Raw genomic sequence first — 20,279 nt, forward strand, 5'->3', positions numbered from 1 at the left:
AAGGAAGAGAGGGTTAGAGCAAGTTTTCAGAGGCATGAGACTAACAGGGAGAGAATTCTAGGTTGGGAAAGTAAGGGAGAGACAGTTAACTGAGATTTAGGGTCTTTCTCCAGTTTTGACCTGGAGGGACAGGCTGCTTTTCCTTAGTGGTTGATACAACCCTATACTACCCTGAATTCCCTATCCTGTCTTGCTGTCCAGCTGCCCTGTTGCACTGCTATCCTGTTGCCCTGCTGCTTTGCTGATCTGTTTTATCTACTGCAGTTTCTGGTGATCCTGAACCATCTGGCAACTGATTGTGAGACTAGGTCTGGGTCCTTTTGGATCTAAGACCTTCCCTGGGTCCTATCAGGCTTACACAAACCCTTTCCTTAAAATCAGCTAAGGATGGTTTAGTGTAGCTTAGCCAAGATCAAGAACTGGGAATTTAGGCAGTAAGGAGAGGATTAGAGTTGATTGCTAACATTTATATTAGCTAATATAAAGTTTATAAATTGATTTACAAATATTATCAAATTGTTTTCAAGAGATTAAGTTTACCTGGCATTGAAAATGCCACCAGTGTCAGGGGAATCCCCCACCAGGATCAGTGCTCCATGTAATTCTTCAGTACAACAATCTTGTCGAGGAGTGATTGCCACAGATTTCACTGTTTGTGTACATCCCAAATCTACCATCCACCAGGGATTAATCTCTTCTTGTGTCTGAATACAAGTGCCTCTTTCAAAATCATCTAGTAGAGACCCATCCACAGCTCTTTCAGGAGATGCAGTGGGACTGAAGATGCTGGACTGGAAGGTAGGTTTTCCCTTTGATAGCACTGGAGCTGAAATGATGAGATATATGAGGAGAGAAGTCCATCAGCCATCAGATGCAAAGTGCAGACTCCATTACATGAATGAAGAGTTGATTCCATTTCCCAAGGACCATAGAAGTCCTGCTACCTTAAAAATGTGATTTAGAATACCTAGTCACCAGCTATTGACATTGTTGCCTTTCTCACTTTTATGAGTTCACAATGTAATTCAATAAAACATACTAGAATGCCTTTCTCTTCTAGGAAGCAAAGTGGAATGGGAAATTTAAGCTTGCATGACATTTGCAAATCATTCGCTTTTCTCTGTTTTACTTGGCTTGTGTAGACCTAACAGAGATGAAAAGTAATTTTCTGCTTCTTTCATCCCAATAGTGACATTTTTTAATCACACAGAATTAGAAGGTCAGAAATGCTGCTTAAGGTGAACTCAAAATGGCACTGGCTATTGCGGATCTTGTCTTTATGTTGCATCTGTTGGCTAAATACCATGAAAATCATAAAATTTTGTGTGGTTACTTTTTGAAAGTCAATTGATACATTTTCCAAATAATAATTTTAATTCATTTTTAACTTATTCTTTTGCTAAGACAGACCTGGAAACCAAGATAGTGGAGTAAATGAAGATATAAACTTACTTGAAATCTCCCCAATTTCCTTCCAAACAACTTTAAAATAATGCTTCAATATGAATTCTGGAGTGGTAGAACCAATAAAAGGAAGAGATGAAACAATTTTCCATCCTAAGGCAACTTAAAAGGTCAGCAGGAAATTTCTGTCTGACTGGAGTGAGAGTAAAGCACATTCTAGGGTAGGTTATGCCCAGTAAACCAGTAGCAAAGCCTATGCCAAAACACAAGGCAGTCAGCAGTTGCTCACACCTAGCACAAGCAAGCAGCAGGGCCCTGTGTTCTGGTGCAAACCAGTACCAAAGTTTGGAACCCCAGTGAAAGCCAGAAGCAGGCCTTGGAAGTTAATAAATAAGCTGTGGTATGTGTGGCACTGTCAGCCCACAAATGGTAAAGAGATTGGACAACTAGTTAGCAAGAGATTACTGGGGACACTTTGTTGGCACTAGGAATAGAACTTTTGCATTGCCCATACACAATTCTGGGTCACATTCCCAGGGCAAGAAAGAGTACTAGCTTAAGAGAGGATTGGGCTGCATGGGAACTGGAACCAGAGTCATAGTTCCAGGGTGGAAAGGCGTACTCATGGTCATTTATAGAAGAAGAGTGAACATAGTTTTAAGACCAGACCACCTTAGAAGAACCGAAAACTTACAGACCCCCAGGTTTAGCTTTGAAAAACACCATCAAGAAAGGCCCAAAGTTTGGGAAAGTGCCTACTCTACCCTAAAAGCAGAGTCCAACTTTAACATAAAGTTGGAAGACAAAAAATAGTTGGAAAAATTAACAAAAAAAAAAAAGAAAAGAGAATCTGACCACCTAAAGTTACTATGATGACAGGGAAAATTAAGACACAAACCCAGAAGAAGACATCAAAGTCAAAATGGCTACATTCAAAGATAAATGTGGGTTGGCCTCATCCCCCCCTCACTGATTTATTGAAGAACTAAAAATGATTTTAAAAATCAAATAAAAGAGGCAGAGGAAAAATTGGGAAAAGAAATGAATGATACAAAAAAATCATGAAAAAAGAAATCACCTGCTTAGTTAAAGAGGCACAAAAACTCCTGAAGAAAATAATATTTTAAAAACAAAATAGTACAAACAGTAAAAGAGGAACAAAAACCCAATGAAGAGAATGTCTTAACCACATAGAAAAATATATGCAAAAAATTTACTAAAGAAATGAACTCCTTGAAGAGTAGAATTAGCCAAATGGAAAAAAGGAAGTACAAAAAGCTCATTGAAGATAATACTTTCTTAAAAATTAGAATTGGTCAAATGAAAGCTATTGACTTCATGAAACCTTAAGAAACAATAAAACAAAATAAAAAGAATGCAAAAATAGAAGAAAATGTGAAATATCTCATTGGAAAAAACAACTCACCTGGAAAATAGATTCAGGAGAGAGAATTTTAAAATTATTGGACTGCCTGAAAGCCATGAACAAAGAAGAGCTTAGACATCATTTTTCAAGAAATTATCAGGGAAAATTACCTTGATATTCTAGAATCAGAGAGTAAAATAGATTGAAAGAGTCTACCGATCATCTCCTGAAAGAGATGCCAAAATGAAAACTCACAGGAATATTATAGAAAAATTCTAGAACTCTCAGGTTAAGGAGAAAATATTGCAAGTATCCAAAAAGAAATAAATTGAAAACCATGGAGCCACAATCAGGATAGCATAAGATCTAGCAGTTTCTATCTTAAAGGATCAGAGGACCTGGAATATGATATTCAATGAGGTTGAAGGAACTAGAATTATAATAAAAAATTACCAATCCAGCAAAAGTGAGTATAAACCTTTGGGGAGAAGGGAATGGATATTTGGTGAAACAGAGGACTTTCAATTGCATACTTGAAGAAAAAACCAAAGCTGAATAAAAAAATTATCTTTCAAATACAAGACTCAAGAGAAGAATAAAAAGGTAAATAAGAAGGAGAAATTACAAGTTATTCAGTAAGTTTAAATGGTTTACATTCCTACATGGAAAGATGATGCTTATAAAAATTTTATTATTAGGGCAATTAGAGAATACATAGACAGAGAACATGGATCTGATTTGAGTATGACAGTACAACAGCTTAAAAAACAAGATTAGTTGGTCATCAAAACAATTTGGTACTGGCTAAGAGATAGAAAGGAGGATCAGTGGAATAGACTTGGGGTGAATGACCTCAGCAAGACAGTCTATGACAAACCCAAAGATCCCAGTTTTGGGGACCAAACCCCACTATTTGATAAAAACTGCTGGGAAAATTGGAAGATAGTATGGGAGAGATTAGGTTTGGATCAATATCTCACACCCTACACCAAGATAAACTCAGAATGGGTGAATGACCTGAATATAAAGAAGGAAACTATAAGCAAATTAGGTGAACACAGAATAGTATACTTGTCAGATCTTTGGGAAGGAAAAGATTTTAAAACCAAGCAAGACTTAGAAAGAGTCACAAAATGCAAAATAAATAATTTTGACTACATCAAATTAAAAAGTTTTTGTACAAACAAACCCAATGTAACTAAAATTAGAAGGAAAGCAACATATTGGGAAACAATCTTCATAACAAAAACCTCTGACAAAGGTCTAATTACTCAAATTTATAAAGAGCTAAACCAGTAAAAAAAATCAAGCCATTCTCCAATTGAAAAATGGGCAAGGGACATGAATAGGCAATTTTCAGTTAAAGAAATCAAAACTATTAATAAGCACATGAAAAAGTGTTCTAAATCTCTTATAATCAGAGAGATGCAAATCAAAACAACTCTGAGATATCACCTCACACCTAGCAGACTGGCTAACATGACAACAAAGGAAAGTAATGAATGCTGGAGGGGATGTGGCAAAGTTGGGACATTAATGCATTGCTGGTGGAGTTGTGAATTGATCCAACTATTCTGGAGGGCAATTTGGAACTATGCCCAAAGGGCGATAAAAGACTTTCTTCCCTTTGATCCAGCCATAGCACTGCTGGGTTTGTACCCCAAAGAAATAATAAGGAAAAAGATGTGTACAAAAATATTCATAGCTGCGCTCTTTGTGGTGGCCAAAAATTGGAAAATGAGGGGATGCCCTTCAATTGGGGAATGGCTGAACAAATTGTGGTATAAGTTGGTGATGGAATACTATTGTGCTCAAAGGAATAATAAAGTGGAGGCATTCCATGGGGACTGGAACAACCTCCAGGAATTGATGCAGAGTGAGAGGAGCAGAACCAGGAAAACATTATACACAGAGACTGATACACTGTGGTACAATCAAATGTAATGGACTTCTCCTTTAGTGGCAATGCAGTCTGAACAATTATGAGGAATCTACAAGAAAAACCACTATCCACATTCAGAGGAAACACTGTGGGAGTAAAAACACCAAAGGAAAACCACTGCTTGAATACATGGATCGAAGGGATATGGTTGGGGATGTAGACTAAATGAACATCCTAGTGCAAACATCAACAACATGGAAATAGGTTCTGATCAAGGACACAAGTAATAGACACAAATAATACCCAATGAAATTGCGCCTGGGCTGCAGGAAGGGTGGGTGGAGGGGAGGGAGGGAAATAATGTGATTATTGTAATCAAGGAATAATGTTCTAAATTGACTAAATAAACTAATTCAAATGGAAAGAAAGTAAAAAAATAAAATGTAAAGAAATAAAGACAAGACATTTTGTGGCAAAAAACAAAAAACAAAAAACAAAAAACCCAACCCCAACAAGATTAGTGGTTGAGGAAAAGTAATGCACTGGGCAAAGGGGAAAGAGAGGTAGAATTAGGTAAATTATCTCAAATGGAAGAGGTATAAAAGAGCTTTTGCAGTGGAGAGGAAGATGAGGGGATGGCAGACAATGGTTGAATCTAATTCTCTTTGGAATTGGTTCAGGGAGGGAATAACTTACATACTCAGATGGGTATAGGAATTTATTTTATTCTATGGGGAGGGAGGAAGGGAAGGTGATAAAAGAAGAGGGAGGCACTGATAGAAGGGAGGGTGGATTGGAGAGTCAGTGATCAGAAGCAAAACACTTTGGAAGAGGATGGGTTGAATGAAGATAGAAGAATAAACAGTGAAAAACTAGGATGGAGGGAAATTCACAGTTATCATAAATCTGAAAAAAATTTACAGCAGATTTCTCTTATAAAAACCTGATTTCTCAAGTATATAGAGAACTCCACCAAACTTATAACAATGGTTAAGGGATATGAAGACATAGTTTTCAAATGAAGTCAAAGCTGTCTATAGAAATGAAAAATGCTCTAAATCACAATTTATTAGAGAAATTAAAATAAAACCAATGCTGAGGTACCACCTCATACCTGTCATATTGGCTAGTGTGACAGAAAAAGAAAATGACAAATGTTGGGGTGTGTGGAAAAATTAGGACATTAAAGCACTTGGTATATTGTGAACTGATCCAAACATTCCATTTAAAATTTTTTTATTTAATTGATTAATTAAGAAAAAATTTCCATGGTTATGTAAAGGCTGGCAAAGGGATCCTGATCAGAAACTTGCTTGTTTGATGCACAGCTAGCTTAGTGGCAGTTGAGAGCCATCAAAGGATTCTGAGTAGAGAACTGGGAGCTGAGGAGAATTCTGACCAGCTCAGCACTTCCAGCTCTGGAAGGAAAATGGGGAGGAGCTTTTCCTGGCAGGGAATCTGAAGCCACAAGAGGGAAAAGAACCAGACTTTCCTACTTGTTGTTGTACCTGTCTAGAAATCCTTCCACAATCCCTCCTTCACTTGACTACAACTACCCAAGACTCAGAAGGAGTTTGGTTGGACTCTTTGACCAGAGCCAATCTGCCCTCTTCTTTGGGGTCTCTCTCTCTCCCTTGCCTTTCCTTGAACTGATTATAGAGATCTAGTTTAAGTTATAGTGGTATAGAGATTATAAGAAACTGTCAGCTGGGAAAGGGACTTAGGCATGGAAGCCTTGAGACTGGCCCCTTGAAATCCAATTGCTGTGGAAATTCCATCTTCTTTCCCCCTCATTCCTCCAATGTTACCATTCCCCTTCCCTTTAATAAATTTTCAGTTCAAGTCAGATTTTGGGTTTGGCCTGGAACAAGGGGAAGGTTGGGTGGTTGAGAATAGGATTCAAGGGTGAATTCTATCTCATCTGTGGCAAACTAGATCTGGTTGCTACAACCCTCCACAGAAGAGGGTTTGATTACAAACCTCTCTGCTTTGGATAACTGATCAGGGATATAGACATCTTCCCTTCTAGTTGTGCTTCCATTAGGACTCAAGGGATATAAATCATAAAATATCCTTTGAGAAGAGAGATAGAGAAGTTCTTCCTGTCTCTCTAAGGTTGCCCCAAGCTCTGGTGTCAACTAATCTTGAGGAGGGAGAGACTGCCATCTTTTCCTCAACCTTTCTGCTTCAACCATATTCCTTTCTCCACATTCCCCTTCAACCTCTCACTAGCGTTATATCCTTCCAGTTAGGACAAAACCTACTCATACCTCTTCATTTTAAAGAGAGAAGAGTCTCCCTGCTTCTTCTCTTTTACAGTTACATGATTCATGTTCTTTCTCCCCCCTCCTCACACCCCCTCCCCTAGCCAATGAGCAATTCCACTGGGTTTTTCATGTGTCATTTGATCCAATCATTCTAGAAAGAATTAAGACTTATGCCCCAAATGCAATAAAATTGTGTATACCCTTTGATCCAGAAATACTACTACTTACTAGATCTATATACTTGTAAAGATTAAAATTAATATCTGATACTCCAAGTATTATTTTAGTACCATTTATTAAAATCAACTTAGAGCAAAGAGGGAGGTAAAGCAAGAGAAAAGGCCCAGCTGTACCTAGCTCCTATTATAATTAAATATCTACCTACTTGTTAATTTTCATAAGGTTTATTAATAGAAAAGGTAGATCAGTTTAGATTTAAATCTCATTCTTACTCTAAGTTCTTAGACCATGTGTAGTCTAGTCTCCATTAACCTTTCTCTCCCTTGTTACCTGCCTGCTCTCTTCCAGAGTCTATGCCACCACTTCAAGTGAGCTTTGCCCCTTTCTTTTATTGACATTCAGTTCATTCACAGACATAAACCCTGGCGCAACTGTGGTATTTGAAAAATGTTGAAGAACAGGTCAGCAACCTAGGAGGAAGAGGGGATGAACTTCCCTTGACACACTCCCATGCTGCTCCAGTCAGAGAGAGAGCATGGGCAGCTGAAATGAAACTAAAACTCAATCAACATAAGGAGACATACAAACAGAAAAGGGAAAAGGGAATTCCAATCAATACATACTGAAGAGATTTAAAAAAGGAAAAAGATATTTATGCAAAAATATTTATAGCATCTATTTTTTGTGATGGTACAGAACAGGAAACTGAAGGATATTCATCAATGGGTGAATGGCTAAACAACTTGTGGTATATGATTGTGAGGGAATACTACTGTGCTATATAAGAAATGATGAATAGGGTGTACTCAGAAAAACCTGGAAAGACTTAAATGAATTGATGCAAAGAGAAGTGAGTAAAACTAGGATAATACTATGCATAGCAACACAAATACTGCATGATGATCAACTGTGAATAATTTAGCTATTTTAAGCAATATGATCCAAGACAGTTCCAAAAGCTATATTATGAAAAATTCTATCCACCTACAGAGAAAGAGATGGTAGAGTCTGAATGAAGACTGAAATAAGCTTTTAAAAACTTTTTATATTTTTCTTGGTCTGGGCTTTCTTTCATAGCATGATTAATATGCAAATAAGTTTTATGTGATTATACATGTATAAATCTATATCAAAGTGCTTGCCTTCTCGATGAGGGAGCAGAAGAGGGAGAAAAATAATTTGAGACTCAAAAGTCTAAAAAACAAATATGAAAATGGTTTTCATATAATGTGAAAAATAAATAAGTCTATCTCATTTATATCAATAAATAAATTTTTTAAAGGACATGGCTTCTTTCTAGAAATCTTAAGGGAAAATGAGTTAATTAATTCCAGCCAATTCTACATAAAACATTCCATCTGAAACTTCCAAGAATTAAGAAAAACATTGAGAATATCTTTGGAGATATTTAAAATGTCTAGTTATTAAAAATATAAAAAGATCCTAGTTTCAAATCTGGCTTCAGACACTTCCTAGCTGTGTGATCCTGGGCAAGTCACTTAACCCCCATTGCCAAGCCCTTATAACTCTTCTGCCTTAGAACCAATACTCAGTAATTGATTCTAAGATGGAAGGTAAGAGTTTAATATATATAAAACGGTCCATGGGATTACAGAAGGACTCTAAATATTTTATGATTCTGATGGTAGTACTTACTGTATTTATTCTTAATTCTTATCATACTTATCCCTTCAGCTCTTTCTGACAAGTAACTTACAATCCAGCATGATTTCATATTTTGTAAGATGGATAGGAATATTTAGAAGAATAGGAAAAGGGATTAAAGAAAGAAAGGATAAACAAAGAAATGGAAAGTAGAGAGAAAGCTGAGTGAATACTGGAAATATTTTTAAATGGGAGAAAGCTTGGAGTGGAATCAAAAGATTTCACAAAACTTTTTAGAAATTATGCCACATCCACAATATCCAATTCAATTAAAAAATTTCATTGATACATTGAGGTGAAAAAAAATACTACCAAAATTGTTTTCTGTGAGGTCAAAATCATATGAAGAAGAATAAGAACCAGCACTTGTTATCTCTTGATCATCATCAGAAAGAGATGGTAAGACATCAGAGGAATTATGGAAAAACTTGAATTCCAGATTTCCCTTGGGACTTTCACATCACAAAATGATAAAATCATTTCTTTTCCTGGTTTTGTGACTGTCACATATCTTCCTTTCATTTCTCCACAACTGGAAGGACAGAAGGACTTGCTAGATATTTTGTGCTTCTGATAGTACTTCTTAAAGTATTATTCCTTCTTGCCTTGCATATCACAATCCATAGAGCACTTTCTGAAAGCTGTCTTTCAATACAAGATGCATGCAAATTTTTGAACCAGATGAATGCTCAGAGGAGTAGGAAAAGAAATTAGAGGAAGAAGTCAAAAAAGAAATGGAAAACAGAGAGGAAGTTCATCAGAAAAAAAATTTTAAGAGGAAATTTTGGGGGAGAAGCATTAAAAGACAATACGCAGTGGCAGTCTCAGATACTTCCTAGTTGTGTGACCTTGTGCAAGGTAGTTAAACCCAAGTGCCTAGCCTTTACTGCTCTTTTGCCTTGGAACAGATACATGTATTGATTCTAAGGCAGAAAGTAAGGTGTTTTTTTTTGAAAAGATGGTACACTTTTCACAAAATGTCTGAGGAATTATGTCACCTCAACCATACATACTTTGAAGAAAAAGCAGTATAAACATGTCATGGATTCACAACATTGTGGAAAATTTACTCACCGATGTGGTTCTCTGAAAGATCAAAATTATATGATGTAGCTGAAGAATGAACACTCCTGGGTATTTCTGGGACATCATCAGAGACAGGTAATAAGGGATAAAAATCATCAATGGAAATTATAGAATTATTGTGGCCCGAATCCCAGGGTTTTCCAAAGATTTGTACATCACAAAATGACAAAACCTTTTCTCTTCCAGGATTGATGATTGTCACGTATCTTCCCTTCATTGTTCCACATTTGGACACCTGGGTCATCCCTAGACCCAAGGAAGGAACTTTTGCACATCTGAAGAGAAACCAGTGTCACTTGCTGAGAATGTCATGGTGAATGAATAAACACAGGCTACACCAAAGGACATCTATAGGTGAATAATTTATGCCCTTTTAAAAAATCATAATTCTGCAGCCCAATAGGTCAGCTCTACTTGTTCTCTACTTATTAAAAAATTCTTCCTGCCAATACATTCATATTTTGAAGACTGAAATTATGGAAAACTTATCTACATTGCTTGAAGAGATATAAGCATTTAAAAAAAAATTCATTCATATGGATGTGAAGGGAGTGATCTTCGACTCTTCTACATCTCACTCCATGCTTTGCTCCCAGACTAGGCAGCTAGACTGTCACTGTATATTGAGTCTTCTTCCCCTGCAACATCTCTCAGGTTAGCCTTTTTTGTTCTTTCTCCAGGAACCATCCTGGCCCTGGATATCTTCAATCAAACCTAATCAAACATTGTGCTAGTATTCAAAACCTTGTTATCACTGAATAGTTAACCCCTTGCTTATCTTCACCCCCACCTTTTTTAATATAGCAGCATTTCCCACAGAAGTCAGTACATTTTAGGCTGCTTTAGAAGAGGCATAGTGTTCAAGACTTGGGGAATTTATAGACCTACAGTGCTCTTCCTGGTCAGCCTACATATAGCGTTATGAGCAGCTGCCATATTTTAGGAGAGAGATTGTTAAGCTGAAGGTCATCCAGGAGAAGGTATTCAATAGAGGAAAGACGATATCTTGAGAGGATACCAATAGAGGGACTGGGGATTTTTAACCTTAAATAAATTTGAAGGGTCTTGATGGCAAAAACAGAACTAATGGCTTAGAACGTGAAATTTTTAGGCTTGTTTTTAGAAGCACTTCTTGAGTAGGATAGGTGCTGTTAGAAGTGAGTGCACTTGCAAATAACAAATGAGTGAGCAAGCAAATGAACAGAAGATTAAATGAATACTTACTGGATGCCATAGATGAATGGTTATAAACAGAAAATGAATTGAGCTAACACGCTTTCATCTTTCTGGTGGGAACTTGGATGAGGAATACCCTTGGGGTTAATTTTTTGGTAGCCTCAAATATCCTAAGTGGGTCAGTTTCAATCTTTTTAAGAATGAAAATATCTCATTATTGGACATTGTTTTTAGCTCCAAGATCTTTTTTAAATAAATAAAAATCATTTTACATCATGATCTCAAACATATCAATGGGAAAGGAGGAAATAGAGAAGGGGAGATTGTAGCTAACAAAGAATGAACATGCTCAGAATTATGCTAGAATCAACTTCATTACCTTAAATTTTTCATTTAATTTTAGTTTATAAAAATTTACCCTAAAAATAATAGGTTTAAAAATGGATAATCAAGTCCATTACCAGTCCACCAACTTGCAAAAAGTAAAGTTCAGATTCATACCTAGCATTCATTTTTCCATTCAGATCAGCTGAGTCTCCCACCAAAATAATGACTCCATTTATTTGTTCTTGACAGCAATCTTTTCTATTGGTGATTGATATGGAGTTTACAATTTGTGTTGAACCCAAATCTGCCATCCACCAGGGGTCATCCTCTTGCAGCGTTTGAACACAATTGCCACTTTGAGAAGATCCATCCATAGGTTTATCAGGAAATTGAGAAGGAATGAAGACAGTAGACTGAGATGTTTTTACTTTTTTGGTCTGTCCTGGACCTAATGGCAAATGGGGGACAGGTGTTAAACATAGGTGAAAAGTACAGCGGGGGGCAGGCAATTGTAAGGAGGTAGTTTTGTTCAGTGGAAAGATGGATGGTTCAGGGGTCAGAACTGTGTTCATTCCATTTCTGACCTTGTGCAAGCCCCCTTTTTCACTGCCTTGGGCCTCACCACCTCATCAGAGCTGGACTGTTTGTGCCTTAAAGCCTTTTTAAGCTCTACATCTCAGATCTTGTGACTTCATTAAAGGAGGAAGAGCTACTCCATGAACAAAAGGAATCCAGGTTCTCCCAGCTCTAGGTCTGATGCTCTATTCACTGTGCTACATAATTGCCTCTATACTTTCTTTCAAATCACTGATAAAAATATTGTACTAAGTAAGAACAAGGATGAATGAGGACCTAGATACTTCGCTTTATATGAACATCGATCTTTTTTTTAATTGAAAGTAGCAATTTTATTTGAGTTAAAATTATTTACAAAAATCCAAAGACATATTTCATGAAATTGGTTCAAATGATTTTTTCCTGACATTGGCTTTTGCTCCAAAGATCACAGCTGAGAAATACTGTATAAAATAAAAATAGGATTGGATTCAGAAAAGAACTCTACTGTTCTAATTTCCAATTGATAGTATTTATAGAAATATTTACAATGGAAAAAAGTTACTTTAAAACTTTAGTTAATTTGCAAGTCAGCCTCAAGAATCCTTGAATGCAGGGTTCTCTGAGGGTTTCAAACACACATACTGTAGTTCAAAGGTGACCAATATTGTGTCTCTATCAGTGCTTGACAATTGGTTATTATAAAAGACTGTTAAACACTGAGGTAAATCAATTCCCATTCAAAGCGATTACCAGTGTAACAGAGAAACAGAATTAGCCCTAATTTTCTTCATTATTTGTAACTTTTTCATTCATTTTAGCCTACATCTGTTTTCTGAAATCTAAAGATCAATGAAAAAAACATTATTCTAAGATTAATCAAACAAAAGAGACAGAGTGTATCTAGCTGATTTATCTGTGAACATCATTTGCCCATATACATATTTATAATCAATTTGCTCTCAATTTTTTAAATCCAGGGCAAACATGACCTCATTTTTTCCAAGTTACATTGGCATATGAACATTGGTCTATTAATCATTATACTTTCCAAATAGTTGTTAAATCATCTTTACTTATAATTTATTTTACTAACACCCCTCATATTTTATTTTCTTCCTAAAATCAAATGACCTTCCTCTTTTTTAAAAAATCTGTCCTAACATGCTTAGTCTACATTAATAAAGTAATAAGGATAAAGATGGTCTTTTGTTTTCATTGAAGGAAATTCTGAGGGGGAGGAAAATCCTTTACTAATTCATGTTGGCATGTCTCTCCAATTTAAGAGTCTTAGAAAGTTTTCTGGCATATGAAAGGTGAAGCAATATACCCAGGGTCACAAATGTGACAAATGTCAGAGATAATACTTGAACCCAAGGCTTCTTGGCTTTGAGGAGGTTGGCTCTCCCCAGTAAACCAAACTTCCTCCTAGGGCAGCAGACCCACATGGCAACTTGTTTCTCAACTCCTAACTTTTTATCTCTACTCCAACCCCAGCATTCTCTACTAAGTGTTTCATTGAAGTACAACATTTTATCCTTTACATTGAAACTGTTCCTAAAAAAAAAAAGATAACATTTAACTAGTGTGGAAAAGAGAGAAAGTATAAGGCATGCAGCAAGACAAGAAGCAATGGCTGGAGGGTGATCAGCTGTCAATCAAAGAAAGATTCCATTTGGAATGTTACTGGGAAACAGTTGGAGGCAAGAGCCAACTGCTGACTGAATTCTGGGCTTCTTGGCTGATGGTGGCGACTTGGAAGGAAGAAGCTGGGTTTATCTCTGGGACTTGGTATAATCAAACTGGAGGTGGCCTGGCTGATTTGAAGGCAGAAGAAGGACAATAGTCCATATCTTGCTCTGTTTCATGCTAGTGGTTGAATTGCCATTTCTCTCAATATCCTCACTGTAGGTAATAGGGAAACCTCCAACCCTCCATTCTCCATTCTCTAACCTCCATTCTCTACCTTTTCTTGTCTTCCCCAATAAACCCCTTACTTGAGACAAAATAAGATAAAGACTATAGCATTTGAAACATCATAGCTTATCCTGAGTGACTTAGAAGGAGGCTGAAGAAGAAGGGGGAAGGGGAAGCTGAAGGGAAGCAGAGGGGAGGAAGGGAGGTAGAGAGGGAGGAGGGTAGACAAAGAAAGAAGATAACTACCTGATTTATTAGTTATCATTTACCCATCAAATATACCCCTCCAATATTATCTATTACACTAGAATGGATGGAAAAATAATAAGCTTTGGGTTCAAGGTATCAAATGTTTGGGGGATGGGAGGTTAATGCTTTGCCTGATTGGTCTTTATAACGCTTGATGATGACAAGGATCAGAGGGGACACATTTATCATCTTTCTCTATTTGAATATAAGATGTTTATCCTTGGTTAGTCAATTATCATTCATGTTTACCTTTTTATGTTTCTAACTCTTGTGTTTGAACTTCAACATTTTTCCATAACTCTGGTCTTTTTTGTTTGTTTGTTTGTTTTGTTTTGAATCAGGAATACTTGGATGATCTTCTGTTTCATTAAAGGTTTTTTCCACTCCACATCAATCCCATCCCATATCATTATACTAAGTTTTTCATTGCTGTTTGAGTCAACACTTATAAACAGTCTTCTAAACAGTCTCAGGATGGAGAAAGGCTGCTTTTACCTGAATCGAAGCTTTGAGTATCCTTTCTATATAATTATTAAGAAAGGTTGTTTTTTTTTTCTGTTGAATAATCTAATCTCTAAGTGTCTCAATTTGTTTTAATTCTGAGCCTGAAACACTAAATCAGCCCGATTCAGACCTGGCAAAGAACAACCTTCATTCCCCAGCAAATTTGTGGATATTTTCTTTATAGATACTTCCAGATCCTCTGTGCCACTCTCACATTAAAAAGTCACTAGTATCTGCTCTTTCTACTCCATCCTAAGGGACCTTTCCATCTAAGCCCAATAAATAAAAACTACAGGGAATCCCATTTCAACTCACAAAGAAAAATTTCCTGGTAATGAGGCTGTCTAAAAATGAAATGGGCTACTTTAAAATTTCACTTGTCACTTGTAGTCTTCAATCTGGAAATGGATAGATACTTGCCATGATTGATATAGAGAAAGAATTTGTTATTTAGTTCAAAGTTAAGGATTTATTATTTAGTTCGAAGTTAGACTAGATAAATTTTGTGGTTCCGTCTGTCTCTAAGATTCTGATTATGTGAGATCTAAGTCATTGGAATAATCCCCAGGTGGGTTAAAGGTGTTTAGAATCATCCTAATTTTTACATCCATTTGATCAAATATTAAGCATATGAAAAAGAAAAAGATGAGTTCAGGTCACTTAACATAATCAACAGAGAAATTTCCTCAAAACCCCATTTGGTTTTGATTCTAGAGACATTGACTAAAGATCAATCATATATTTCCAAAGTCCTTACAAGATGGCATACTTCAAAATTCTAAAAGGTTCAATAGATTGTAAAGAAAGAAGAGATGAAAGATAGTATGTCCATTGGGTAAGGTAGACTTATCACAGAACCAAAATTGTCACCTCTGTACTTTTTCATTTTAATTTTCCTGGAAGATGATGCAGCAAGCACACTTTTTATTCTGATGAGTATATATTTTCAGAAGCAATAAGCTAACATTCTATTGGCTTGATTCTTTCATTGAGTTGACCAGTGAATTAAAATTGCTGGACCAGTCAATGAATACATGTGGCTAACTAATACTGTGAATTTAATATGAGATAACCAGACAGAATGGAGGAATGCAGGCTCTTTCTTGGTCATTCTATGCTACTCACTATTTAACTGAATAGTAGGAAATGAAAAGGTTAGTGAAAATGTGCACACTCAGACATCACACACATAAATACTAGAAGTAAGATAGCAAATATGATCATAATGTATTTACTCACCAATAATTTTAATAAAAACTTCATAGAAATCAGTCTTATAAAATTATAATTTATGTTTTGGCTAGTCTAATATAAATCAAATAAAAGAGGTCATTATTATTTTTTTTAAACCCTTACCTTCTGTCTTGGAGTCAATACTGTGTATTGACTCCAAGGCAGAAGAGTGGTAAGGGCTAGGCAATGGGGGTCAAGTGACTTGCCCAGAGTCACACAGCTGGGAAGTGTCTGAGGTCAGATTTGAACCTAGGACCTCCCGTCTCTAGGCCTGGCTCTCAATCCACTGAGCTACCCAGCTGCCCCCATGAGGTCATTATTTAGTATTTTAGTGTGTAGTTTTCCTTTACTACCACCAGAAACTTGACAAATACAAAAAAAAAATTCAACTGGAGTGGGGTTTTGGTGGGGCAGTTCATTCATATTTATATTATTATATTGTTATTCATACCTTCACTTTGTATTAAAAGGGAGGTTAATTTGTATTTGAGGGGTTAAGACTTTCAATATAAAGAGGGGGTACAGGAGAGATAGCTGATGTTTAGGGTTGGCTTAGAGAGAGGAGAGGGGGTTTTAAGATTTTCCCCTTCTGCCTTCCCTCCTTAGCTAAAGCTGCTCTCCCCAATTCACTCTTGTCCCTCTTGTCCCCCCTCCACTACTTGAGACCAAAGGGTCTTCCCTTGATCTGTACACTCACACTCAGCTTGGGGAACAGATAACTTTTAATGTCAACTCAATCAGGTAATACAAAAGAAATAATGGGCACAGTAAGAATGGGAAAGGAATGTGGGAAAAAGGGGTCCCTGTCTCTATCTAAACTCTTTTTCCTCCCTCCTCAAGTTTGTTGGGAACTCACATCTTGGCAGTCTGAGCCCCCTGAGAGAAAGTCAGGTTGACTCACCCCTGGGCAACAGGAGCTGAGGTAAAGTCTGTTCAGGTTTCTCTTCAGAAAGTCCCTTCAGTTGGGAAGTGTTAGGGGGAAAGATTTCTAGTCACCAGCAGGAAAAGTGGGTAACCCTAAGGAGAAAGTCTTTTCCCTTCTACTCTCTTTGGCTTCTCAAGACTGAGAGAGACCAATTCCTCTACCAGTTGGGGTCTTTTCTTCCTCAAGATTCCAATCCCTTGGGGCCCCTCCCCCATCGAGGTGATCAATTTCACACACTCTTCAGCCTGGCACTTTTTCTTTAGTGCCAGCCTCTGTCACAAATTTATGATATAGAACTAACTAGAGTCAACTATGAGCTAAGTAGGATGCCTGAAATCTGAGAATTGCTCAAGTAATTCATTCTGAAAACTTGAAAGACTTTTATGTTAGTGCAATTAAATTCAATTCAAAACTATTTTTAGTCATGTAGTCCCTACAAAATTGTGCTAGAGATACATACTGGAAACTTACATTATGAGTATCTTGCAGTGACTGTTTGCTTGTTTCTACTTGGTTCGGATTGGGACAGAGAAAAAACAAATTTTAGTATATGTTGGGTTTCCTTTGCAATTTTCATTAACAGCTTTACGTTAAAGTTTGTATTATATGGCAGAATAATTTCTCTAAAGGCATCTAATTCATCTGAGTAAAGATAATGTACCTACCAGGGGGCAGGTGTTGGGTAGAATCTTTGGTCATTGTCATTTTTTTATTCTTGTCATCTGCCATTTTAGAGAATACATGTACCTTACATATTGTTAAAAACTTTTTTTGATCCTGGAATGGTGACAGTCACCAATTTTCCTTTCATTTTCTTAGTAGAAAATTTGTTTCTACTAAGGTAGGAATCATAACACATCTAGACTTAAATCATATTGTCATTCTTTGGAGAATGCTTAGATTGTTTAAAGCATCTTAAAGTATAAAAATGTCACAAAATTACACATACTCAGTAGTAATTCTAAGCACAAAACCCAAGGATGTAAGAGACAGAAGAGAAAGACACACACATACAAAAAGGTAGTTCAGTGGGTAAAGGGCCAGGTCTGGACACAGAAGGTCCAGGGTTCAAATCTGAGCTCAGACTCTACTGTGTGACCCTGGGCAAGTCATTTAACCCCCATTGCCTAGTTTCACTGCTCTTTTGCTTTAGAACCAATATTTAGTATTGATCTTAAGATGGAAGGTGAAAGTTAAAAAAATTTATAGCAGAAATTCTTGTAGTAGCAAAGAGCTGGAAAGAATATGGTGCTCATAAACTGGAGAATAACTGGGTATTATGCCATAAGAAATTACAAATATGAAAAAGAAGAGAAATGTGGGATTTTTATGAATCAATGCACTTAATAACTGTGTACTGACTGATGCCATGAGAAACAAGCAGAATCAGGAAAACAATTTCCACAATGCATGCAACAAAATAAAAGAAAGCAACACTAGATGATTTTAAAACTCAGCTAGATGGGGCAGCTGGATGGGTCAGTGGATTGAGAGTCAGGCCTAGAGATGGGAGGTCCTAGGTTCAAATCTGGCCTCAGACACTTCCCAGCTGTGTGACCCTGGGCAAGTCACTTACCCCCATTGCCTAGCCCTTATCACTCTTCTGCCCACAGTATTGACTCCAAGATGAAAGGTAAGGGTTTAAAAAAAAAAACCAAAAAACGCTGCTAGATGATATGTCCAGACAGAACTTCATAGGAATGATAGTGAAGTACATCCCCTTCCTTTCAACTGAATGAAAGTTGAACATAAATGTAGAATTAGGCATATATTTTCAGACATGGCCAATATGTGACTTATTTTACTTTGCTGAACATATTTGTTAAAAAGGAAAGTGTAGAGGGCAAGAGAATCACTAGAGGTGACAATGATAGATAAAAAACAGACAGAATAAAACTTTCTTGTACATTTTAACTTATTTTTAATCTTTCTATCACATATAATGAAAATTCATTTGTCTTTTCAAATCTCTCTCTCTCTCTCTCTCTCTCTCTCTCTCTCTCTCTCTCCCTCTCTCTCTCTCTCTCTCTCTTTAAATCCTTACCTTTTGTCTTAGAATTAACACAAGAATTAGATCCAAGACAGAGGAGTAGTAAGGGCTAAGCAACTGGGGCTAAATGGCTTGCTCAGGGTCACACAGAAAGTGTCTGAGGCCAGATTTAAACTCTATCCACTGAGTCATCTAGCTGCAGACCCTCATTCTCTTTTCACAATTCAAATCTTGGGTAATTAATTTTCTCAACAAACACTGATTGATGCCTATTGATGCAAGCACTGTTTTGGGCAATGGACTATGCCAAGACAAATATGAACTAGCCTCTGTCATCAAGGATCTCATATTTTATTTGGAATAAGCATGTACACTGATGAAAATTTATATATATGAATGAAAGTAAGAAAGTAAAACAAATCCTTGTTTCCAGGATCCTTCAAAGACCACTGACAGGGGATCAACAATAATATCTGCCAGTTCCTTCACTACTAAAATGAAGTTATGATAGCATAGTTAAAATGAAAGAAAAATCTTTTAGAGTTGATTAACTAGAAAATTTTAAGTATGCAATAGATCTGTAAAAGGTAGGTAGGATTCTGAAGAACTTGGATTTCAAGTTGAAGAGTTTCTATTTTTTTCTTAGAGCAATAGGAATTCACCAAAGATGCCTGATCAATGGAGTAACATGGTCAGGCTTGAGAATATTTTGGCAATTGTGATTAGAATGGAATGTAAGAGGAAGATTGGAAGAGAGAAATTTATTTACAAGGCAATGTGATAGTTTAAGCAGACATGATGAGGAACAAACTAGGGTGATGACTACATAAGTAGAAAGAATGGGAGAGTTGTAAGTGATGTTCTAGAGAGAAAAATCAGTAAAACATGGCAAATGATTGGAAATGGAAAGGTGGTAAGGGAAAGGAATGTCTTGAATTTGACTCTAAGATTGGAACCTAGAAAGATGGAGGTGCCCTCAAAGGAATCAGGGAAATTTGGAGGAAGGGCAAACTTATGGCAGAAAATCATGAGTTTATATATGTTAAGTCTGACATGACTCTAGAATATATAGTTGGAGATATTCAACAATAATTTGAGGATTCAGGAATGCACCTTGAAAGAGAATTGAGCTAGATATATAGATCAGAGTATTATCTTCAAAGGGATGATAATTGAATCTATAGGAACTGATGAGATCACCAATGGTGAACATATAGAGTCAGAAGATATAAAGGTCCAGGGCAGAAGTTTTGGGTATATCCATAGCAAGGGAATAGAATATAAATGAAAAATAAATAAAAAAGAAAAAAGAGAAAATGGTTAGGCCAGAAGGAGGAAAACCAAGAGAGCAGTATTGTGAAAAAGTCAAGAGAAGAAAGACTCCAGGAGGAGAGGATGGTCAACAAACAAATCATAAAGGATGAAGATTGAGTAAAGGCCACCAAATTTAGTAACCTTGCAGAAAGAGATTTTGAATGGTAAGGTCAGAAGCTAGACTGACTAAATGATAGTATGATTATATGAATTTAGGCCTGATTGAGTGACCAGATCTA

The 20,279-nt window shown here is 36.6% G+C and overlaps 1 protein-coding gene across 3 annotated transcripts in view; it reads right to left on the reverse strand.

Moving 5' to 3' along the window:
• Positions 1–20,279, reverse strand: part of LOC103103854 (uncharacterized) — a 115,631-nt gene that overhangs the window by 82,595 nt on the left and 12,757 nt on the right. For all 3 annotated transcript variants that reach the window (XM_056799286.1, XM_056799285.1, XM_056799287.1), the window contains exon 3: positions 541–826. In XM_056799286.1, coding sequence (XP_056655264.1) covers positions 541–826 — 286 coding nt within the window. The remainder of the gene's footprint in view (positions 1–540; positions 827–20,279) is intronic.

Source organism: Monodelphis domestica, chromosome 5 (assembly GCF_027887165.1).
Source record: "Monodelphis domestica isolate mMonDom1 chromosome 5, mMonDom1.pri, whole genome shotgun sequence".
Classification (NCBI taxonomy): domain Eukaryota; kingdom Metazoa; phylum Chordata; class Mammalia; order Didelphimorphia; family Didelphidae; genus Monodelphis; species Monodelphis domestica.